The following is a 23,143-nucleotide window of genomic DNA, read 5'->3' on the forward strand; positions in this document are numbered from 1 at the left end:
TTTTTTGTTTTTTTATTGAAACACATTCCCAGATGAAGCCCCGCTCAAAGCGAGACTTTGAATAAGGTCCATCCACTCCAGCCACTTCCTCCACCCGCGCAACTAGCAACAAGGTGTTCAAGAAAACAGCAACGTGTGTGTCGGATATAGTAAATAATAATCACTGCTGGTTATTCAATTAATTTTCAAATGGACATTTCAACCCCTCCTAAACAAAAAAGTTCCTTCTTCTTCTTCTGAATTTGTTTCCCTTTCCTTCTCTTTTTCGCTGTCATATCAAGTCTCTTCCTACCTTCACCCCTATTCCTCCTCAGTGTGTGCGAGTGTGTTTTCTAGTCCGATTCTTGGTTTCATCCTCAACTTCAATGGACAACTCGATTTCACTTTTATCTCCTTCTCGTTCACGAAACTCGATCCAGGCGGATTTTTTTTTTCTGTGTTCCAATCTCACATCTGAAAGTTGAAACCCTACATTTTTCTTTTGTGTTCTATAAGCGGCGGGGCACTTTTCACTAACGAGTTTTCTTTTTTCAAAGACGAGAGCGAGAGAGACAAAGTGAAAAAGAATGGCTGTTGACGTGAGTGTTGAACCATTGAATCGAAAAAGCATCCGTATAATAATTGAAAAAAAAACAAAAACAAAAACCAAAAAATGTCATAGCTATATCAAAGAGTTTGGCGCACGCACATAAATATGAGAGAGTATTGAGACACAAGGAAACCAAACAAAAAAATTGATCATCGCGCGCAATCAAAGAGTCGGTTAATCAAGTTCCTCTTTCCCTTTTCCCTTCTTTCTTTGGTCTGTTGCAGGCCTCGTTTTGTTTTATTATATCAATCGTCGACCCAGATATTGACGATGTTTAGGCAATCAAGAAACAAAAAAGAAAAGATCCTCTTTCTCGCTTCTTGAGTCATTCTCTACACACTTACTGTATCCCTTCTGATTGTTGCTTGACCTTTTGTTGTATTACACAGCTTTCAGCCCTTTCAAGTTCAGTGAACAAACAAAAAAACTAAACATCGTTTTCTCCAATTTATTGACACAATCAAATCAATCACGGTTTATGTTTCGGTACCAGAACAAGATGCAATCTCCACTGGAGATCTGGTAGGAAGACACGGATTTCTTCATCTGATATTTGGCCTCTGGTTTACCGTGATCGGCTGATGGAAGGATAAAGATCACCCAGCCCTGCTGGACGTTCGAAACATCGGCCACTTCACTCGTGTTGTTTATCGATAGGAGGTAGTGTCCAAACGAATATTCTCTCGTCTCAAATCTAAATGTTTAATTACAACGTAGTAAAAAAAACATGGATAAAAACATGATTTTGGTGGATGATCATTAACGGAGTAATCCATCGGCCTAGGCAAGCAGCAGGGCATTGTAAACTGTTGAATTAACAGGCACTTGAAGATGAAAAGTCTGGCGCTTCAACGAAGGCTGCTCTGCGATCCGGGTCTACACACGTTCGCCAAATTCGCGAAACTAGCTATGTTTGTATAGCCTATTTAGACGGTGATTCTAACATGAACCAGCGCTAATAACGGCTCAGCGTTGGCAAATCCAAATTGGGTTCGTCAACGAATTGGCGAACAAAGAAGCATTCGAAAACGCTGTGGCAACTAGCGACACCACCGCAAAGCAGCAAACTGTTAAAGCTTTTGCAAATCGGACTTGCGGTCCGTCTCAGCAAGGCGCGTTTTGACTTCTACCTGGTTGATCAGGAATGAGGTTGAGTTGCGATCAACCGCATTTTTGTTCAACCTGGTTGAACTGAACCAATGTTTTGGCGACAACTGATATTTCCCCCCTTGATTGAGGTTCAACTTCAACCGCCAGTCTATATGGCCGAGTTCTACCATGGTCCTAGAGCATGGTAGAACCAGAACCGAAGCAGACGACCCAACCACCCAACCCCTTTTTCTTTGCAGAATACAATTGTTATATGGCAACAAAGCATTCACGAATAATTTCAAAAAACTAGCAGACGTTATTATAATTATAATTATTTTTTTTTTATTTTCCCTTGTCCACATTTTTTCTTGAAGACTGGCGGAAAAAATAGAATGGGTAAAATTAGGAACAAGAAAATAAAAAAATTAACAAAACTTTCGAACCTGATGCAGTAATCAGTTGAGCACACTGAATCGAATATCGACAGCGTATAAATTATAAAATTAATAAATTTTGACAGCACATAGCAGACAACCTAACATAGAGAGAAGGGGAGAGGGGACATCGCTGCCACATTTTATGAAAATTGTAGTTTTCGCCCAATAATGAAGTGGTGGGCGTGACTTCGGCTCAACTTTCATTTTGGTGTCAAATGTAAACGTGGTTAGTCCGATTTCGACCATCCAAGTTGATCTAAAATCCATTTTGGTGTCAACCTTATGGTTGAGTTCAACTCAACCAGGTAGACGCCAAAATGCGCCTCAGATTCATAGAACCCTGGTTGGTTCACGCTGAGAGAAATCCCTATACCGCGTTTCGTTGGTCTGTATGTCTAAACTTTCGACAGTTTTGGGGCGGGGCACAGTGGTGGAAACTAGAATCAGAGGCAGCTATTGAGAGAAACTGAGTTATTCAATTGCCATTGTCAGTGTTTTTTTTTCAAGTTTCAATTTGTCTGGTGACGTCTGCTCCGTCGTTTCCCTTATCACTGCTGTCATTGGCTGTTGAAGTTTTCAAACATACCTGATTGGTGCATTCATCACACACCCTGAATTACGTAGAATTTACATTACTTACCTGTTCCTAAGGCATTTTGATATATTATAGATTCTTTGACAAATAGAAAGCAGAAAGAAAATTAACAATTCGATAGAATCAAGTTCCGTTATTTACCTTAAAAATGTTTTCCTGGTTAAAATAGACTACAGCCGGGCTTTCCGAACATAAAACTAATGCTTACATCCTAGACCAACTAAATGTATATAACTTACCGAACCTAAGCTTTTGCCCTTAGGTTGTACATGAGTTGATAGCTGTCTCTTAGTCGATTGTTGATTTTAGCAAGAGGCGAGCCTTAGGTGGGAGGATCTGTCCAGATTGTGATAGAGCGAGACAGGCCGTTTTGCGCCGGACTAGAGACAAGACAGCTGGGATAAAAGAGTGCCCCACAACGAGGTAAAAACAAAAGTAAAGATGGGTAACATAAAAAAAAAGAGGGGCAACTACAGAAACGAATAAACAAACAAAAAAAAACAGCACAGAATCAGGCCAGTGTTTACAAACGGATCGACTGCTGGATGGGTTTGGCTTAGGACGTGAGAGATGTGAGTTCTAAATTTAGCTCAAAAGGAATTTCCAGACTCGTTTTTGCTTACCTTCTCAGAGTCTCTCGACAAATGTCAGGATTTTTTTTTTTTTCGCCTTTAATTACTTGGGCAGGACTGGGCAGCTCCAAAGTTGAGTGTGCAATAAAGGAGCCACAGGAGGGGTGAGATTGGCCGGAATGATCCTTTAGCTAGAGTGCAGTTGATACAGCTGTCCACGACGTGGAACTCCAGTTGAGTCGTAGCCGTCGGAAGTGGCGTTCTTGTTCCTTCTCGCAGTCCATCTTTGAATCGAATTTTTTTTTATTTTTTTAAACCTTCAATTTGTCTAAATCTTGTGAACGGAGAATATCCACCCGAGGTTTACTGCAACGCGCTCTCTCTCTCTGTCAAGTCAGGATATTAAGAATTTCAGAAAGTGTTTGAACCATCACAACGAGCGACGAATCACTTTGAATCCAGGGATCATCATCCGTCCTATTCTGATTTTGTTTGGCTTTTGAGAAATAAAATTTTTGACCCGGACGCCATGAGCAAAGAGACCAAGAACAGTGAAGAGAAGGCCAAGAAGGACATCCAGAAGCTGGAAGAGAGGGTGCGCGAATTGGAGACCAAGTTGGAAGGAGAGGAACTTCGCATCAAGGAATTGACCTTAAAGTTAAACGAGGACCGCAAGAACCACGAGATGATGCAAGACAAACTCCAGAAGAAGATCAAGACCTGCGAGAAACAGATCGAGCAAGAAAAAATGATCGCCGAAGCCAATCTGGCTAAATATCTTAGAGCTATAAGGGAGCTCGAGGAACTTCGTGGACACCCTAACTAGCCTAACAGGCCGTCTCCAAGTTGCGCGCCAAGGGCCGTGGTGGATCCGCATCCCGACTCTCCCCACCCGTAAATTTGATTTAATTTTTCTTTTGGCTTTTTTCTTTTTTGATTTTCATTTGTTTTTTGTTTTTTTATTGAAACACAGCCCCAGATGAAGCCCCGCTCAAAGCGAGACTTTGAATAAGGTCCATCCACTCCAGCCACTTCCTCCACCCGCGCAACTGGCAACAAGGTGTTCAAGAAAACAGCAACGTGTGTGTCGGATATAGTAAATAATAATCACTGCTGGTTATTCAATTAATTTTCAAATGGACATTTCAACCCCTCCTAAACAAAAAAGTTCCTTCTTCTTCTTCTGAATTTGTTTCCCTTTCCTTCTCTTTTTCGCTGTCATATCAAGTCTCTTCCTACCTTCACCCCTATTCCTCCTCAGTGTGTGCGAGTGTGTTTTCTAGTCCGATTCTTGGTTTCATCCTCAACTTCAATGGACAACTCGATTTCACTTTTATCTCCTTCTCGTTCACGAAACTCGATCCAGGCGGATTTTTTTTTTCTGTGTTCCAATCTCACATCTGAAAGTTTAAACCCTACATTTTCTTTTGTGTTCTATAAGCGGCGGGGCACTTTTCACTAACGAGTTTTCTTTTTTCAAAGACGAGAGCGAGAGAGACAAAGTGAAAAAGAATGGCTGTTGACGTGAGTGTTGAACCATTGAATCGAAAAAGCATCCGTATAATAATTGAAAAAAAAAAAAAAACCAAAACCAAAAAATGTCATAGCTATATCAAAGAGTTTGGCGCACGCACTTAAATATGAGAGAGTATTGAGACACAATGAAACCAAACAAAAAAATTGATCATCGCGCGCAATCAAAGAGTCGGTTAATCAAGTTCCTCTTTCCCTTTTCCCTTCTTTCTTTGGTCTGTTGCAGGCCTCGTTTTGTTTTATTATATCAATCGTCGACCCAGATATTGACGATGTTTAGGCAATCAAGAAACAAAAAAGAAAAGATCCTCTTTCTCGCTTCTTGAGTCATTCTCTACACACTTACTGTATCCCTTCTGATTGTTGCTTGACCTTTTGTTGTATTACACAGCTTTCAGCCCTTTCAAGTTCAGTGAACAAACAAAAAAACTAAACATCGTTTTCTCCAATTCATTGACACAATCAAATCAATCACGGTTTATGTTTCGGTACCAGAACAAGATGCAATCTCCAGTTGAGATCTGGTAGGAAGACACGGATCTCTTCATCTGATATTTGGTCTCTGGTTTACCGTGATCGGCTGATGGAAGGATAAAGATCACCCAGCCTTGCTGGACGTTCGAAACATCGGCCACTTCACTCGTGTTGTTTATCGATAGGAGGTAGTGTCCAAACGAATATTCTCTCGTCTCAAATCTAAATGTTTAATTACAACATAGTAAAAAAAACATGGATAAAAACATGATTTTGGTGGATGATCACTACCGGAGTAATCCATCGGCCTGGGCAAGCAGCAGGGCATTGTAAACTGTTGAATTAACAGGCACTTGAAGATGAAAAGTCTGGCGCTTCAACGAAGGCTGTTCTCCGATCCAAATTAGGATTTGAATTGGAACGTGATTCAACATCGGATTCCTAGGTGTCGTTACTTCTCCTGGACATTGGCTCATGTGGATGTAGGACCGTCCACCCTTCGGTGACAAAGCCAGCAGAGCTTCAGATGTTGCCATCAAGTCGGAATCGAAAGAGCCATCTTCCAGTTGATTGGATATCAACCAATTGATGGCAGCTCGAACTGTTGGGTCGACTTTGACAGACAGTCCACGAATTTGCAAGGCTTCAATTGCCATGGCTGTGGAAATGACGTTGTTATATCCAAACGAACCGTCTCGTTCTTGTTTGCTGATGAGGATCTCTGCAATTGTATCCGCAAATGGCAAAAGGTATGGATGGCCGTAATGCTCCGCAACGCATCCGGTTGCCATGAGTACCATGGACATCGTGTCTTGAATTGCCATCATTTAAATTAATATTTAAGTAATGTAAATGAAAACGGACTCGTGTTGTATACCGAAACTTATCGATGGGCCAGTCCACATTTTGGGATTGAGTAGCCAAACTAATCGGCGCATGTGTACCCGTCGGATGACTCCGTCTCCACCACAGACGGCCAGCATCTCCGCAGCAAACGTAAAATTGCTCGTCTTTCTCCTGTAGTCCAACAATCCATCTGTCAACAACAGAATAACAATTATCACACAATTAAACAATCAATTTAATTATGGATAACTTACCCAACAAATCGTAGTCGTAATAATGAGTTGGACTACGACAAAGTGAAGTGAGTGATACGGCGAGTGGAATCAGCCTGTCGGAATACAATTCCAACTCTCCATGTCTTGAACAAACACACAACGTTTACATTCAAGTTGATCAAAGCAATTGCAATTGATCCTACCTTAATCGATCTAGAAGAAAATCTATGTCTACTTGTTTAATGGCCAATTGAAATTCGGGCAAGGATGAATTGAAGACTCCAGATCGGGATAGAGCTAAAAGAGTTTGAGAATTGACCAATCGACCCCAATGCAATTGACTATTACGACGGTTCAACAACCACGTCACAGCTCGTTTAGATGACTCAGCTACTCGATCATCGCCTGTGAATCAAAACAATTTTTTCTAGTTGACGTCCGACTTTCAAATAGACTTTGGACTCGAGAATCGACCCCATTACGATTTGATTTCACACTGACCACAACGAAATTTAATTCTCGATAAGAATGAAATATACTAAAAGAATAAGAATAGAATTGTACTTACTATTAAGTGACAAGACATCGCTGGCCAGAATGTTTCCACCAAAATAGTTGAGTAACACCAAGAGAGTGAACAAGACACGTCCGGAAGGATTCATTTCTCTGACCTCACTAAAAGTTCAGCACTCCACGACCAGCACATTGTTTTTGAACGTGTCAGCATTTACTGAATATAAAAAACTGTCGACTTAAAATTATAGTCAATGTAATATTCACATTCGTAAAAAGTGCGTTACAGTCAAACTGGGTTATGAACAAAATCATGTACAAAATGTTAAAAACGTCAATTTTAATACGAGTATGTCGGCTGGGGTGACGAAGACTTGGTTGTTGTTTCTTCTTTAACCTCAGCAACTGGAGTAACTGACTGGGCAGAAGTGACGATTCGAGCAGATAATGTGGACAGCTTTGAATTCAATGGAACTACACTAATCTTAGCATTATGTTCGGCTTTGTGTTCCTGGATCTTTGTCCTGGTTTGCTGGAATTTGTCGACGAGTTTACCAACGACTTTACCGACGACACCTACAGTGAAATTGACCAACTTGTTGCCTTTTTCAACCAATTTCTCAGCTCCAGCTGCCAGTTTGTCGTGAATCTTCTGTTTAGCAGCATCGATTTTGTTTTGAGTGCGAGCCATTTTTTCAGAAGATTTGTTTCTCAATTCAGTCCACTTGCTGGAACCCTGAGCTAGTGCCACAGCCAACTTCGCTACTAAACCTTCCTTGATGCCACCAATCTTCTGGGCAGTGTCCATCATCTTGACAGCCGTTTTGTTCAGGACGTCCTCCACTTTGTCCGCCAGTTTAGAACCGACTGCTACCCATTTTGTAACAGTACCATTCCAGTGGCGTTCCATGGCTTCCTTGACATGTTCTCTGACATGTTCCTTGTGCTGTTCGTGTGTTAAATGGACAGCGTTACAACAAACGGATAGAACAGCAAGAGCAGCAATAATCTGTGGTAATTATAAGTTTAAGAACAGGATTAAGAATAATGTAACATTGTAATTAAGTTGAATTGTAAAATAACTTACGAAAATCAGTCGGTTGGCCATCGTAGTGATGAGAGACTAACTTCAAACAGGAGTAATCAACTGAAGATGAGTTGACGAAGTGTGAATTCTGAGAATGCAACATGCAGTTTATATATAGTTAGACGGCGGGAATACCTAATACAGAAACGCCCACAAATTATGAACCCTTCCCTCTCTACCGAAAGGTGAAGGTCTGACCCTGATCAGTGTCAAGGCTAATTGATTACCTTGTCTTACCTTGGATTACAGACATGGGTATCATTAAAAGAAGAAATGACCTCGAATTGATCGAACAACTTTAAACATGTGTTATTCGAGTTTCTGAAACGTGAAAAATTGATAAGATTGGCATTGAATTGGTCCTCATATTGCTGATAATGTTCTTCATTGCGTGGTCTTTATGTTAAGCTAAACAATGTGGATAAATTGCTCGATCATTCCTCATTTCGTGGGGTTTTTTTTTCCAAATAGCTGATGGCGTTTTGGAGAGAAACCCATCACTTAGATCCTCTTTTTATTGCTCACGTTACGTTTAGTTAAGACAGCGACTAAACTTTCCTGTTGGTTTATAAGTCATCACATAAGCTTCCGACGTCTATATTGCAACATATTCCTAGAGTTTATGGCAATTCAGAGCATCATAAACAAATCAACAGGAGGTCGAGGATCCCTTCGAAATCCACCTTTGAAAAGAAATGTAGCCCATCGTTAAGATAAAAATGGCTGTAAAAGGATTCTTCCGTCGAGCCGGAGTTGAACCAGCGACCTATGGATAACTTCTGAATGTGTAACAACTTTCACGAGTTTCGTGAATTGAATCTACAGTCCACCGCTCTACCAACTGAGCTATCGACAGTTGGTGTAAACAACCTGTTATTCTAATAACATATCGAGATTTGATGACTTAATTCAACAAGCACCTGGCAATTGCACCATCACGTACCGATTATTAGCTAAAGCATTTTTGATGACATCGCTGTATCATTTAGTCATTTCGCTAACTTGTCTAGCTCCAAGCCCAAGAACGGGATCTCGTAATTCAATGCCGAATGGACCGTGCAATACTTGGTTCCCTATCTATTATGTAGCCCTTCACCAATTTGGATATTGTGTTTGACAAAAAACCGTTTTTGCTTCTTATGACCTTCATGCGCTGCACCTTTCTGTAAGGAAGGGTGAGATATTTATAGAGAACTTACACTGCAACGACGCAATTCGCCTGTTTTTGAGGGGAAAGGTTCGCAACCTGTCGGTCATAATGGATCAAATACCTGACCATTCCTCTCCTCGTGTGTAACCAGGTATGTGTTTAATTGATGTAAGACTGATGCAATATTTGGTGAATCAGGCCAATCTATTGTTTCGTGTCCTTGACACACGTTCAAGATCAATCTGTTGTATGTTGATAAAAGTTGTATATTTCATCTCAAAATTCTGCCAATTTTGCAAAACTCAAAGGAATAACAATTTATTCAACCTCATTTCACACTAGGCATTTCTAACAATTTTATTTGTACTTGGCAAGCAACTCGGCTGCTTTTGAAATATAAGCTTCTTTGGCAGCATCGGAAGACATGCCTTTCTTAGAATTCCAAGCGTCCCATTTAGCTTTGCCTTTAAAATCCAGCATACCGGGTCGTGCTAAAATAATGAAGAAAAAACCCTAATCAGTTTAAGCAATTTCTTTAAAATCCTGGAAAATTGTTGCATACTAACCAACATTAATGTCTCCAACAGTAGCCTGTTTAAATAAGGCATAAATTTCTTTCAATTCATCATCAGTGGGTCTGGCCGTCAACGCTTTTATATCCTCTGCTGATTTGTTGAATCTCTGTTGTGACAGCAGGGTTAAAGGTAAGTTTACATTACATAGAATTTATATTATTTACCTGTTCCAAAGACATTTTGTTAAATTATAGATTCTTTGAAAATTAGAAAGCAGAAATATAATTAACAATTTGATAAATTCAAGTTTAATAATTTACCTTGAATTTTTCCTGGTTAAAATAGACTACAGCCGGGCTTTAGGAATATAAAACTAATACTTACATCCTAGACCAACTAAATGTATATAACTTACCGAACCTAATCAGTTAGCTTATCAGCAAACCATCACGTCTACCATTGATTAAGATAACAGCTATGTTGCATGATTGATTGTATATTTTTGATTTAGTCCAGCAAGGAAGAAAATCTTAGCCGGTGAACGAAACCACCTGTTGCTAACTAGATTTAATTGTGATCATCAGCTAGAAATAAATAATCAGAAATGCAAGATAACTGTATTGATAGGTACCTTCAGGTAATGAACAAAAGATGGAACTGTTTCAACAATTAACAGCATAGCATAGCAAACCCGTAACAATCTGCAAGTAACAAGAGTGAAAATATCCAATGCTGTCTATGCACTTGATGCACTATACTTGGCCACCAACTCTTCCGTCTTGGTGACGTAAGCTTCCTTAGCTTCATCGGCAGACATGCCTTTCTTAGATTCCCACGAATCCCACTTAGCTTTTCCTTTGAGATCAAGCATACCTGGGCGAGCTACGCAATCGAGTTATATCATAAATCAAATTATTCTTGCATCAGTTAAAAAGATCTGATTACCGGTGTTAACGTCTCCGACGGTAGATTGTTTGTACAGGGCATAAATCTCTTTCATTTCATCGTCTGAAGGGCTGGTGGTCATGCTCCTGATGCTTTCAGCGGCTTTGTTGAATTTCTATCAAATATACAACATAGAAATCTAGTCCATTAAGCAACAATAACAGTTAAAACTCACTTCATCCAGAGACATTATGGCGGCTTTGATATGTAGCACTGATAGCTTTGTTCAAGATCTATTCATCGAAAGAAAGTACGATTATTTAGCTTGAATCACAAAACGAAAAACATTTTGAACACTCTATACCGAAAATAAATTGAAAAGAAACAAAAAAAAAATTAATAATATTTTCTTACTTTCACTACACCTGGTCTTCTGGACGTTCAACGGCGCTGCTCTCAGACACAATACTGATTTAGAATCGGAATTTTTCCATTGACGTAACTTCCAGTGGGGGAAAGGTTCACGACATGGACAAAGGACATCCCGCTAGCCAAAAAAAGCAGGTGTATCCCCATAGTAAATGTCAAATTGTAGCGATTTTTCCTGGCAAAAGATTGATCCCTGAAAAAGAAAAAAAAAATGGAACAGGTAAACAGTGTGTTTAGGTATTCATGTCAAGAAGGTGTATAACGTGGGGAGGTCACAAAGTTGTTAAAGAATTCCTGATAGATTCCCGCTGAAAAGAAAAATATTTTGCCATCCCCCTTCACCTGTTTCAAAATCTTCTTAGTGAAAATCTTATGTCTTTCGTTCTAATCATCACATTCTGTCATCTGGTTGGTCGTGTTTACAGTTCTTCAATCCTCGTGGCCCTGGTATAAATTTACAGCAGGTAAGTGCATTACGCGTAATTCAAGTTTAATTATAGCTGGAAGTTTAACAACGGGGTTAGAATATCATGCGGGTCGCAGAGGAAAAACTGAGAAGGAAATGAAACTGACTGTTATCGTGTTTAACCATCAACTGACGATGTGCAAACGAAAAAAACGAACCTGTAGCTTTTATTCGTCACACCTGCCCCACGAAAACTCGTAATTTACAAGATTTGCATATTATGTTATGTTACCTTTCATTGGGGACAAAAAACCGGCAAAAAATAGTAAGCTTATCTACCCAATCCACGTCCATAGTACTAACAAACACATCGGAAAGACCTGATGTTTATTCAGAACCAAAAGCTGTTACTTTGGCAGAAGCAGGAAACAGTCCGGAAAGACGTGTGATTCACTTGGTTATTTTTCGGCAATTTTTTCTGCGGTCAGACAAAAACCCGAAAAATAGTTATTCAATGCAGGTCACACATCTAGCAATCAATCTTCAAATCCGGAATAAGGAAAATGGCATATTCTTTACCTGTGTTTACTGATGCGTGGCGGATCGGTTTTCATATTCAGGTATTGTCTTTTGGGGAATGTGCGAAGAATGCAATATCCCACAATTCAGGTAAACACAATAATCAATAGCGAGAGAGTCCCACAAACCCATCCTATCGGCAGACTGTAAACATGACAGAAGCTGGTGAATGCTGGAACGTAATGTATGTCACTCGAGCAAATCGTTACCATCTCTCTTACTTGGTTAGATTCAGTTGCCTTTGCGTCATGTGACTGTTGTGACGTGTAACGTTAGGATGACGTTGACTAAGCCCTACCCTCCACCATTCGACAATCAATTGTTGCACCCAAAAAAACACAGCAAGACGTGAAGTAAAAGCTTGCAATTACCAACTGAAATCTTCAGACATACACAGTTTAAGTGCTCAGTGTTGCATCTGCTCGTGCACAAATTCCAACCGGCATTGAAAGGCAAGCCCGCATCCGCCCTCTTTTTTTCACAAACACCTCAAATATGGGCTGTTAAAACGCAAACGTTTGCCGATGCCACTGTGAAACATGTTCAATCTTATGGATTCCGCGCAGAGGAGAAAGGCTTTTCTCTTAAATAAACTGCCCAGACTGTACGACACTCGTCGGCCAACTGCTCTTTGGGATACAACTATTCGCTATGGGCCAATGGAAAGTACGTATCAACACGATTACAAGAGACCGATAATGATTGGGCCTCCGGTCAAGGCCAGGCCACCTCCATCGACTGAATTTTGGAATCGATCGGCGCGTTACGGGCCTTTGGAGACAACCTATCAGCATGATTACAAGACGTTTGTCCCAATTGATTACAAGAAGCGAACGGAGATTGCTACACCTACGGCTGTTCTTCCTGAGAAAACTCGAATAGCGTGGGAAGCAAGTGACAAGTTTGAGCAGTTGATGAAGGACAATCAAGCTGATATTGAGGAATCTAAATCAAGAACTTATCAACAACGTGTTTCAATTACCCCGGAGGAATTCAACAAGAAGGAAGCCGCTACCACGATTTGATGGAAACGAAAAGTCTTCTTACTTAAATCTGCGTGTTTTTATCGCTAACGATCTGCATAGCTGTAATTTATGGATTTTCTACATCTTTGTAAAAGAACTGTGATTAAATTTTCGGACGAAGCTGCACCTGTGTCTAAGAATCCTCGGAGGGGGGGTGTTTCTAAAAAGAATTGGAACTTGAGGCCGAACTGCCATGTTGAGTCTGTGCTGCAGGTGCCTATAACGAATTGCGTCTTTCGTGAGGTTAGTTATTAGCGAACGGTAGCAACAAGTAACGTAATAACTAAGCAAAGCCGTCAGCTGGTTTCTTCTCCTTCTAGTGAAGTAACTCACGTAATCATCCTTTGCGCTTGTGTGAATGATTTCAGGATTCAGAATTTGTTGCACGCCATTTTTTTTGCCAGCTCGTATCATGGAAGATTGCTTGATGTCTTGGAATACAAAACGCGTGTTAGTGCCAGTTAACACGGTTTGACACAGTTTCTGAGTTCACATCTGCTAATAGAATCAATTGTGAAGTAACGTTGCGACAGGTTTGAAATTCTCTATTCGGATGATATTGTTGGCCCTGATAAGGGCCGTTTTATTGATGTTCAAGACGAGAATTCCATTTAAATTTAAGCTTTGGCTGGCTTGTCAGTCTTCTTGGGCAAGAGAACGGCCTGGATGTTAGGCAGCACACCACCCTGGGCGATGGTAACACCAGAGAGAAGCTTGTTCAACTCTTCGTCGTTGCGGATGGCCAACTGCAAGTGACGAGGGATGATACGGGTCTTCTTGTTGTCACGAGCAGCGTTACCGGCCAACTCCAGAACTTCAGCGGCCAAGTACTCCATAACGGCAGCTAGGTAGACAGGGGCACCAGCACCGACACGTTCAGCGTACGAGCCTTTGCGAAGCATCCGGTGAATACGACCGACGGGGAATTGAAGTCCGGCCCTGCTGGAACGGGTCTTTGACTTTCCCTTAACTTTGCCTCCTTTACCACGACCTGACATGATGATGTTTAAGCAAGTAAAAAGACTTATAAGTAAGATCAACAACGCAATTGTACTTATTAAAGGCAATACTTCTTTATATAGCTTATTTCTTTGTCCTACCAGTAGCCAAAGGAGAACCAATCAGAATCGGTCTTTTCGAGTAAACACGCCTCTACCTGACGCTCCCTACTTCTTGAAATCCCTGTAGACCAACAGTTTGGCTACCATCAGACAAGTATAAATTCCAGTTTGGCTCTCTTGTATTTCCAGTTTGGGATATAAAACCAAACTAAAAGAGCTGGTCGTTCATACTTCATATCGTTGTGGTAAAACTGCGTCGTACTATTGATTTTGTTCGTCATGCCTCCTAAAGTAAGTGGGAAAGCAGCGAAGAAAGCTGGGAAAGCTCAGAAGAATATCACTAAAGGCGATAAAAAGAAGAAGCGTAGAAGGAAGGAGAGCTACGCAATTTACATCTACAAAGTGCTGAAGCAAGTCCATCCCGACACTGGTATTTCCTCGAAAGCCATGACGATCATGAACAGCTTCGTCAACGATATTTTCGAGCGCATTGCTGGAGAATCCTCTCGTCTTGCTCACTACAACAAGCGTTCTACCATCACGAGTCGAGAAATCCAAACAGCTGTCCGTCTTCTTTTGCCCGGTGAATTAGCGAAACACGCCGTCTCTGAAGGCACCAAAGCTGTCACCAAGTATACCAGCACAAAGTAGAAAGTTTCATCAAATTTCTGAAACCCCAGTTTTCCCGAGTTTCGTCATAACGGCTCTTGTGAGGGCCACCGAAAATTGTGAAAGGAACGTAGCAACATCGTCTATTGCCTGACGCAGCAAACTATTACCACAATGTGTAATTTGTGTATGATATTGAAGTACTCGTTATACCTGAATGTTTTACCGTAAATAAATCGAACCTTTGAAATCATATTTTTCTTTAATATTTTGTCCCAGAAAGTTATTTTAAATAAACCCAACCAGCACCATTTCCCAACGAAATGGGGGTTTAGGTAGCCTTGGGAAACTTGACAGCAACATTTTTATTCCATGTTACCCTGCGGTGCTTTCCAACTCAGCGTACTAGTTTCCAGAGGGTAGGGAATGAAACACAATTCGTGTTCCAAATTTTGTTGGGAACTACTCGATTGTTTAAGTCATGCGCCTTAGGGAATGCGCAACGCTTGAATTGTTAAAGTTTTTATTCCGAGACCTCTCAAATTACAGTTACAATAATGTAAAAACTCCATCGCCAAAAAGAGAAGTGTTAGCAATTAAGCATCCTTTTTCAGTAAAAGTCTGGTGGCCCTCAAAAGAGCCGTTGATTTGTAAAACTTTTTTTTTAGTTTAGGTGCAGACTTAACCGCCGAAACCGTAAAGGGTGCGGCCCTGGCGTTTCAGAGCGTACACCACGTCCATAGCTGTAACCGTTTTCCTCTTGGCGTGTTCAGTGTAGGTAACAGCGTCACGAATAACGTTCTCGAGGAATACTTTTAAAACTCCACGAGTTTCCTCGTAGATGAGGCCAGAGATACGTTTGACACCACCACGGCGAGCTAGACGACGAATGGCAGGCTTCGTGATACCTTGGATGTTGTCACGAAGAACTTTGCGATGGCGCTTGGCACCTCCTTTGCCAAGCCCTTTACCTCCTTTTCCACGACCAGTCATGTTGAATTTTCAGAAGAAAGTGGATGTTGTATTGCGTTTTTGCGTAGTGCAGGAGTAAGACACCAAATATATAGACATCTTCTGAATTGTGATTGGCTCAGTCCTTCGTCATCTTCAGCCAATGAAATTTAAAATTGGTTGGCCCTAGTCTGAAGCGTCAGAAATGTGTGTGGTAGACAAAAAGGCGGTGTAACTCAGTGTTGCCACTTTGCAGGTTTTAACCTGTTCTGCAGGTTTTTGAGGGTCTGGACAAGTTTTCTTTTTTATCTTGCAGGTTTGCAAGTTTTTGTAGGTTTTTATCACTTTTGCAGGTTTTTCACAGTTTTTTTCAGTTATTTTGTGTCTTTTTTGGACATTTTTTCAGTTTTTAAGAAAAAAGTGGTGTAAATTATATGAGTTGACAACGCCACATATAAAAAATTGGAATTTGCCGCGTTTACGCCTTGTCGTTCTGCGCTGCTGAACGAAAAAGGAAAAACGATGCTCAAAGCCTCAGATCCTTTATATTTATTTAAACTATTTCTTCGCTTTTGCTCAGAATTTTGGTGTTAAACAAAGTAGTTGGCCCCAATTCATGTCTTCTTCGTCTACATCAGATTTGAACTGACGAAAAAAAAATGACACACTCGTGAGTTTATTGCATATTAAAAAATGGTTTTTAAATGAAGGAAAAAGCGCTCACAATCATATCTTTCCTGACGAACTACTTGAAGTAGTATCAAAAGTCAAATCTAATGCAGTTGTCGATCCTGGTGAAAGAGATGGAGTCAAATAGAAGTCCTTTCCTTCTATCAGAGAATTTCTCTGATAAATTTTCCAATGAAAATCGAAAGTTTTCGTGATGCACTGTTGGTTTTTCTTTATGTATGTATGTAGGGGGAAGGGGGAGAATCACCCGGATTTATGAGCGGTAATTTATGAACGCCCCATTTATATTTTGCCCTGAGGGATTTTAATGACGATGTTACACGGAACGGCATGCATTCCTGTTTATTGCATATGTTCATTCGCAGCCATTCAACACGTGCAGCCGTACAATAAAGTTTTTTTGTCTCCGGCTCGGCGAGAATGGGCATAACATATGTAATTGAGGGATGCCTCATTCATTCCAGAAGGAAGGAATTCATATCGATCGAAAAGTTAACTTTTTAAAATCGCCACTAGGCGATAAAACGGCTCCCGTGGGTACACTTGAAGGATGGGAAAAATTGGAGGTAGGGAAGCCAAAATTGCTTCAAAAAAAAGCTCCAACCTTTCGGCTTTCTTAATAGAGAAGGCTATGCTAACACACACTACTGTTTCACTAGTGATCACTACAAGTTTACTTGGACACACTTTGTTTTCAGTAGTGTTCACTGTATATTTACTGACACAAACTGCTGTTTTACTATAGTAATTGCTGTTTCACTACATTGGGCATTAATGCCACTATATTCTTACTGAGGCTCACATTGTTTTTACTGATTGCCACTGTACTTCTACTTTATATATTTTTATGCATGTATTTTTCGTGATATGCTTCACTCTCAATTTTTGGTTTCTACCTTTTTCCTAACTTTCTTCTGGTGACTTAAAGGTAAATTTTACTTCCCCCTTTAAATTTGTCATATTTTATTTGCTTTTATACAACTATTTCCACTTTGGCTTTTTTAATTTGTTATTGAACATTAACATTTTCTTTGTTATTTTGAAATATTTGGGTTAAATTAGCGATTAAAAATGAAAAAGACAGAAATTATAGTTTAAAATTAATATATAATTATTAAAAGTATGATTTAATTATTAACACATACTCAAATGTCTTAAATGTAAACATACTTTAGTTTTCAGTCAGAATTTTTTCTAAGTTCTTAATTGAATCCTCGATATAGTCAGGAAAATGTAGAAACAATATTATATCAAAATAGCTGAGTGGTTAAGGTGCTCTGTTGCGATAATTAGTGATGTGCAGTTCCGTGTTCAATCCCCACCGAAGATTTATCTATTTCTCCGTTTTAGTCAATGGTAGACTAGTCTACTATTATATTATATTCTAAATTCGCTGAATTTCATTGTACATTTACGAGGGTTTCACTAGAAAATGACTGCTTCGGTACTGCTTGTTTTATTTTCTACAAGTTTTTGTGCTTCAAGTAATTCTATAGTATTTCTATGTTATTATTGTAAAAATATTTGTTCCAAAATCCTTTACTATTACTTGAGTTTTTTTATTGTATTTCTTGAGTAATTGCCAAGTAAATTTTCACCTGGGGAAGCCTCTGTTTCACAAAAGAGTAAAACATGTATTCCATTGTCAAGTTTTTTCGCAGAGCCATTTGTAAGTCCTCCCGGAGTTGCTTTGGATGCCCATGATTCTTGTTTTTCCGTGGTTCTAGAAAAACGTAAGTGTTTTTTTCTTTTTTTAAAAATGTGCACTTTTTCCTTCCTTTATTTGCCTTACCCAGAAATTCTTTGAAATACAAAAATTCTTGAAATGGTTGGACGCCACCAAAGAAAGTTCCTATTCTTTGCTCAGCCACATGGAGGGTGCAGTTAAGTTGCTCAAGAACACCGACGACGCGAAAATGGAGTTCCACGTTAGTCTTGGCCTGTTCCAGAGCCCGTGCATTATTCAGTTGCCTGAAATTTCAGCCAGGAATTTCCGTACCATGATGGATCGAAGGTATGAATTTTTAAATCTCTATTTTAATGAATAAGTTTAGACTTACGTGCAGTGTTCATCGTGGCCACAAAAGTAAGGGATTTGTAAATCGTAATGTAGACCTGTCACAATGTGATTCTCGTTCCATAATATTTAATCCAGTTAACGTTTTCTGTTTGTCTTATTCTTAATGATCTTCTATGTTCAACTGTTTCAAAAATTGAAAATTGAAATAGAGATAAAGACTTAAAAAGGTAATTTTCATGAAAATATTACAAATTTTCAGCAAGTTTTTTCAGGTTTTTCAAAAAAAAATTCAAGTTTTTAGCAGGATTTTTAGAAAAATGTGCAAGTTTTCAGCAGGTTTACAGTGATCTGGCAATCAGGTTTTTCAGGTCTTTTGTAAAAAATTCCGAGTTTTCCCGATTTTCGAAGTGGCACCACTGGTGTAACTTCACGCTTCACGGGATGTTTAGACGAGAACTCGGAAGATTATGCTTATTAATTTTACTTGATAAAAGGTTCAATGACGGCGCTTTCGTCATGAATTTCTCCGAAGAGAAATAGCGGGATTTCCGGTTGTTTGCTGCAATCCGAACACTGTTTTCTTTCACGAAATACTCGGCTTTCAAAGGCCGAAATACTTTAGATAACGGCATACAGTTTCAGAATGGTAGACCTCTATTCTGTGACATCTTAGTGATTTCCGGATGAGCTGTTTTTTTCTCTTAGTGTCATAAAATGTAAGTTATCACACAGTTCAGTTCGCGTAAATCACAATGTTTAAAAAAGGCAGGATTTTGAAAGAAACTAAAGGTAGCCTTGTAGTCAGATTTCACCTTGAATTTCTTAACATAAATTTAATCTTGATATGTACTTTCACTAAGATATATTTAGTGTTTTCCTATTTTAAAGGGACATAATGGAATTTTTTGACTGATTCTCAATTTAAATTACACGCAGTACCATGGTTGCCATTCACGCGATTCGTGACTGTCACTGTCGTCTGCAAGACTTAGTTTTGAATTATCCATTTGCGCCTACTCTTCCTGTTTCACGTTGTCTGTTGTAAAATTGCATCAGATATAAAAATGGAAGGCCTAGATCTAGTGAACCTATTTGTTGGCATAGGCTTGAGCGAAGTTAAAGCTAAAGAAACCGCGAAGAACTCTAATGTATCTGCTAATCTCAAGAGTTGTATTAATGCGGTAAGAAAAACCTCACGTTTTGGTGGTGACATAGATCTTTTGTTTACCATGCCTATAAAAAACTCAGCTAACCCAGACTTGTTTTAGGCATCAAGTGTTTCATCTGGTGAAACGTCAAAAGCCCATGGTATGCTATTGTACCACATTGCTACAAAAATTAAACCGCAGATCAGCATGCAAATTCCACTTCTCTCGTGTTATGTGGCTGAAGGAAAAATTGACTCAGAACTCAGATTGAATGGTATGTCTAACCAGCTTTGAAATGACATTCACAATAAAGCTTTTTTCCATTGTCATTCTAGCTGCAATGGACTACCTTATCTCCAATCCACTTGGGGATGTTGACATCAAGGCATTTGAAGAATCTTGCGGAGTTGGAGTTGTTGTAACACCAGAGCAAATAGAGCAAGAGGTTGAAAAGGTGATCAAGAAATACCAAGCTGAATTGGTAGAAAAAAGGTATGTTTTTTGTGTTTTCTGTTTTTTCTATTTTTCTTTTCCTATTCTCAGAAACTAAATGTAAGTTTGTTTTTATGTGATGTATAGGTACCGGTTCAATGTTGGGCCCTTAATGAGTGAAGTTCGCAATAATTTGAAGTGGGGGGATGGTAAAGTGATAAAGTCAGAGATTGAACTTCAAGTTCTAAGTCTTTTGGGACCAAAGACGGAAGCAGATTTAGCCCCACCCCCTAAGGTCGAAAAAATTGCGAAGCCTAAAGTCGCTAAGCCAACTTCGAGCAATAAAGAAAATTTAGGTAAAGTGGCACGTACAAATCTAGACTGAAAATCTAATTGTTTTCTTCCTTTTTCCTATAGAAGTGGATTCGGATAGTGCCTCTACGATAACTGAGTTGATGAAAAAGGTTCAATTTCATAAGCCGGGGGAAAACTTCAAAACTGATGGCTATGTCATCACTGAGAAAACTATGGACCTACTGAAAGAGCATTTAAAAATAACCGGAGGCCAAGTAACTCGATATCTGAATCAATTATAACTTCATAGCTATAATAACCATTTGTTGGATCCGATCATAACATATTGGTGTGACCAATTTTTAGGTAAGAACCAGGTTCCCACCGGAACCTAACGGTATTCTACATATTGGGCACGCCAAAGCAATCAACATCAACTTCGGCTATGCTGCAGCCAATGATGGTGTGTGCTTCCTTCGTTATGATGATACAAACCCTGAAAAGGAGGAAGAGAAGTTTTTCGTTGGTATCAAAGACATGGTCGAATGGTTAGGTAATTTATTAATAATCAGTTCACAGCGTGAACGCTTTACTTACGCAAATTACCGACTAGGGTACAAGCCATACCAAATTACCCACTCGTCGGACAATTTTGACCAGTTGTACGAATGGGCAAAAGTTCTTATTAAAAAAGGACTGGCATATGTATGCCATCAAAAAGCAGAGGAAATGAAGGGCTTCAACCCCGTACCTTCTCCTTGGAGAGAACGCCCTGTCGACGAAAGTCTTCAATTATTTGAAGTAGAATAATCTTCTCTTTCATATCTTCAAGTGATATTTTTTAAGTTTATATATTAACTGTTTAGGACATGAAAAACGGCTTGTTTGAAGAAGGTGCTGCTACCCTGAGAATGAAAGTGACGCTGGAAGAAGGCAAACTAGACCCAGTGGCATACCGAATCAAATATGTTGCCCATCACCGTACTGGTGACCGTTGGTGTATATACCCAACGTATGATTACACACATTGTTTGTGTGATTCTATCGAGCACATAACCCACTCACTGTGCACGAAAGAATTTCAATCTAGGCAAGTTGATCAACTAAATTTCTCATCACTTGCAAAACTGTTAAAATTTATTTCGGTTGCAGACGTTCTTCCTATTACTGGCTGTGCAATGCTCTGGATATCTACTGCCCTGTTCAGTGGGAATACGGTCGGTTGAACGTGTACTACACGGTAGTATCCAAGCGAAAAATTGCAAAACTCATAACCGAAAAGATAGTTCATGGTAGTAGAAGGTCAATATTAGCAACTGGCAAGTCTGTGTCTAATGCATTACTCCTGTTTACTGTAGACTGGGATGACCCACGCTTGTTCACCTTGACGGCTCTTCGGCGTCGTGGTTTCCCAGCGGAAGCTATCAATAATTTCTGCGCGGGAATGGGTGTAACTGGTGCACAAATGGGCGTTGATCCCCAAAAACTTGAAGCCGTTGTGAAGGATACGCTTGATTTGACTGCTCCAAGATCTATGGTGGTTCTTGCACCGTTGAAAGTCACCATTACCAACTTTCCATTCGACGGACCTACATCAATTGAGGTCCCCGATTTCCCCAAGGAGGTGCAACGTGGATCCCATTCAGTGACTCTTGATCGAGTAATCTATATTGACCGATCAGACTTTAGAGAGGTACAAATCTTTGGACAATTTTACAAATGGCAGTTGTAACGTAAATGTTTTTGTTTATTCTAGGTGGAAGAAAAAGGCTACCGCCGTCTTACCAAGGGGCAAGCCGTTGGTCTTCGTTATGCTGGACTGGTTATTAGTTTAGAGAACATTAAAAAGGATGCAAGTGGCCAAGTTGTGGAATTGGAGGTCAAGTGCACCTCGTCCGCTACTTGCCAAGAAAAACCCAAAGCCTTTATTCATTGGGTGTCAAATCCAATGTTTGTCGAAGTTCGCCTTTACGAACGATTGTAAGTTTCATTTTGGTTTCAAAAAGTTCAGACAATCACGAATTTGATTCTTTAATTAGATTTCAACATCAAAACCCTGAAGATACCAACGAGGTGCCCGGTGGTTTCTTGTCTGACATTAACCCACATTCATTGTCAATCGTGGAAGCTGCTGCTGACAAATCAATTAGTGGAGCTAAAGTTTATGACAAGTTTCAGTTTGAACGCGTTGGTTACTTTTCTGTTGATCCTGATTCAACAGAAGGCAAGGTATTATTTTGCTTGTTTTGTGTGTTTCCTCGGTCAACTGTTTTTTTACCAATTCCTCTTGATAGTTGATCTTCAATCGGACCGTAATGCTGAAAGAGGATGCCGGAAAAAGTTAAGGCGTTTCTTTTTTGGTGGAAACTCATGGTGAACCGAGCGGCCTTCACGATTGATTGCCCTCATATTTGTTTTTTTTTTTTTTCATTTTAATCATGAGGAGCATATGGGGGGTCACTATATTACAAAAAGAGATTCAAATTTCAAGAGTACTTGTTATTGGCCTCCCTTGCACTAAATGAGTTATTCTTGAAACAAGGTTTCGTTAAAAAACCACAAGAATAATCATGACGATACATTCAGTTAAAAGTATTTGCATGCAATCTATTAAGGATATTAAGGGCTGGTAGTTTAGGCAAACTTTTTCAGAGCTACTGTCCCAAACTAGTGATTCTCTGTCCATCTTATCAGCTCCAAATACCTTCTGATGACAAATGTTAAGTGCAAATATCGTGATACTAAAGCCTTGGGTAATTTTTTTTTTCTTTTATGTGGCAAAACATTTCTAGCAATGGAAATAATCACGTTATACTTAACAAGTGGGAGAATGGCATCATTTTCAGGAGATATTGGGTGGAATGGCTGTTAAAATTTTTTTTTTTTTTTTTTTGCCAATTCTTTTTAAACACTTGAAACTATCTAGATTTCTTCGTCGGCGTGAGTTTTGTTTAGGTTCACTCGTCCGCTCCTGTGTTTGGCTGCAAGAAAATAAA

At 39.7% G+C, this 23,143-nt stretch overlaps 9 protein-coding genes and 1 long non-coding RNA gene across 10 annotated transcripts; 3 read left to right on the plus strand and 7 right to left on the minus strand.

Annotated features, from left to right (window-relative positions):
- Positions 1 to 4,113: 4,113 nt before the first annotated feature.
- Positions 4,114 to 5,225, plus strand: LOC123471076. Its single transcript, XR_006645004.1, has 2 exons — positions 4,114 to 4,179; positions 4,259 to 5,225. It is a non-coding gene; the product is annotated as an uncharacterized LOC123471076 (long non-coding RNA).
- Positions 5,179 to 7,082, minus strand: LOC116920271. Its single transcript, XM_032926442.2, has 6 exons — positions 6,922 to 7,082; positions 6,557 to 6,758; positions 6,393 to 6,496; positions 6,170 to 6,328; positions 5,584 to 6,103; positions 5,179 to 5,514 (listed from the first exon to the last, which is right to left on the minus strand). Exons 1-6 carry the CDS (start codon positions 7,013 to 7,015, stop codon positions 5,286 to 5,288), a joined length of 1,308 nt encoding a protein of 435 aa, XP_032782333.2. The 5' UTR covers positions 7,016 to 7,082; the 3' UTR covers positions 5,179 to 5,285.
- A 23-nt stretch (positions 7,083 to 7,105) lies between these two features.
- On the minus strand, positions 7,106 to 8,114 carry LOC116920337. Its single transcript, XM_032926550.2, has 2 exons — positions 7,954 to 8,114; positions 7,106 to 7,875 (listed from the first exon to the last, which is right to left on the minus strand). The coding sequence occupies exons 1-2, from the start codon at positions 7,972 to 7,974 to the stop codon at positions 7,207 to 7,209; spliced, it is 690 nt and encodes a 229-aa protein (XP_032782441.2). The 5' UTR covers positions 7,975 to 8,114; the 3' UTR covers positions 7,106 to 7,206.
- A 1,291-nt stretch (positions 8,115 to 9,405) lies between these two features.
- Positions 9,406 to 10,066, minus strand: LOC123466481 (acyl-CoA-binding domain-containing protein 7-like). Its single transcript, XM_045171970.1, has 4 exons — positions 9,939 to 10,066; positions 9,843 to 9,875; positions 9,670 to 9,784; positions 9,406 to 9,594 (listed from the first exon to the last, which is right to left on the minus strand). Exons 2-4 carry the CDS (start codon positions 9,855 to 9,857, stop codon positions 9,461 to 9,463), a joined length of 264 nt encoding a protein of 87 aa, XP_045027905.1. The 5' UTR covers positions 9,858 to 9,875; positions 9,939 to 10,066; the 3' UTR covers positions 9,406 to 9,460.
- A 150-nt stretch (positions 10,067 to 10,216) lies between these two features.
- Positions 10,217 to 11,039, minus strand: LOC116920384 (acyl-CoA-binding protein homolog). The gene is made up of 4 exons (XM_032926611.2): positions 10,918 to 11,039; positions 10,739 to 10,796; positions 10,564 to 10,678; positions 10,217 to 10,500 (listed from the first exon to the last, which is right to left on the minus strand). Exons 2-4 carry the CDS (start codon positions 10,751 to 10,753, stop codon positions 10,355 to 10,357), a joined length of 276 nt encoding a protein of 91 aa, XP_032782502.1. The 5' UTR covers positions 10,754 to 10,796; positions 10,918 to 11,039; the 3' UTR covers positions 10,217 to 10,354.
- Positions 11,040 to 11,917: 878 nt separating this feature from the next.
- LOC116920374 (histone H2A) lies at positions 11,918 to 13,995 on the minus strand. Its single transcript, XM_032926601.2, has one exon. It carries the CDS (start codon positions 13,938 to 13,940, stop codon positions 13,560 to 13,562), a length of 381 nt encoding a protein of 126 aa, XP_032782492.1. The 5' UTR covers positions 13,941 to 13,995; the 3' UTR covers positions 11,918 to 13,559.
- A 219-nt stretch (positions 13,996 to 14,214) lies between these two features.
- On the plus strand, positions 14,215 to 14,865 carry LOC116921029 (histone H2B.1/H2B.2). The gene has a single exon (XM_032927216.2). It carries the CDS (start codon positions 14,283 to 14,285, stop codon positions 14,652 to 14,654), a length of 372 nt encoding a protein of 123 aa, XP_032783107.1. The 5' UTR covers positions 14,215 to 14,282; the 3' UTR covers positions 14,655 to 14,865.
- A 253-nt stretch (positions 14,866 to 15,118) lies between these two features.
- LOC116920381 (histone H4) lies at positions 15,119 to 15,659 on the minus strand. Its single transcript, XM_032926608.2, has one exon. The coding sequence runs from the start codon at positions 15,603 to 15,605 to the stop codon at positions 15,294 to 15,296; it is 312 nt and encodes a 103-aa protein (XP_032782499.1). The 5' UTR covers positions 15,606 to 15,659; the 3' UTR covers positions 15,119 to 15,293.
- Positions 15,660 to 17,736: 2,077 nt separating this feature from the next.
- LOC123471077 (heparan sulfate 2-O-sulfotransferase pipe-like) lies at positions 17,737 to 18,396 on the minus strand (the record flags this gene model as incomplete). Its single annotated transcript, XM_045171974.1, has 3 exons — positions 17,737 to 17,976; positions 18,046 to 18,224; positions 18,314 to 18,396. Coding segments are annotated over 3 exons (426 nt in total), but the record flags the coding sequence as incomplete, so codon positions are not given.
- An 851-nt stretch (positions 18,397 to 19,247) lies between these two features.
- On the plus strand, positions 19,248 to 22,637 carry LOC116920211 (probable glutamine--tRNA ligase). Its single transcript, XM_032926355.2, has 13 exons — positions 19,248 to 19,454; positions 19,542 to 19,695; positions 19,757 to 19,913; positions 20,001 to 20,209; positions 20,271 to 20,422; positions 20,514 to 20,700; positions 20,761 to 20,948; positions 21,014 to 21,237; positions 21,300 to 21,439; positions 21,506 to 21,840; positions 21,904 to 22,127; positions 22,187 to 22,376; positions 22,442 to 22,637. Exons 1-13 carry the CDS (start codon positions 19,338 to 19,340, stop codon positions 22,490 to 22,492), a joined length of 2,328 nt encoding a protein of 775 aa, XP_032782246.2. The 5' UTR covers positions 19,248 to 19,337; the 3' UTR covers positions 22,493 to 22,637.
- Positions 22,638 to 23,143: the final 506 nt, after the last annotated feature.

The sequence above is a fragment of the Daphnia magna genome, linkage group LG4, assembly GCF_020631705.1.
Source record: "Daphnia magna isolate NIES linkage group LG4, ASM2063170v1.1, whole genome shotgun sequence".
NCBI lineage: Eukaryota > Metazoa > Arthropoda > Branchiopoda > Diplostraca > Daphniidae > Daphnia > Daphnia magna.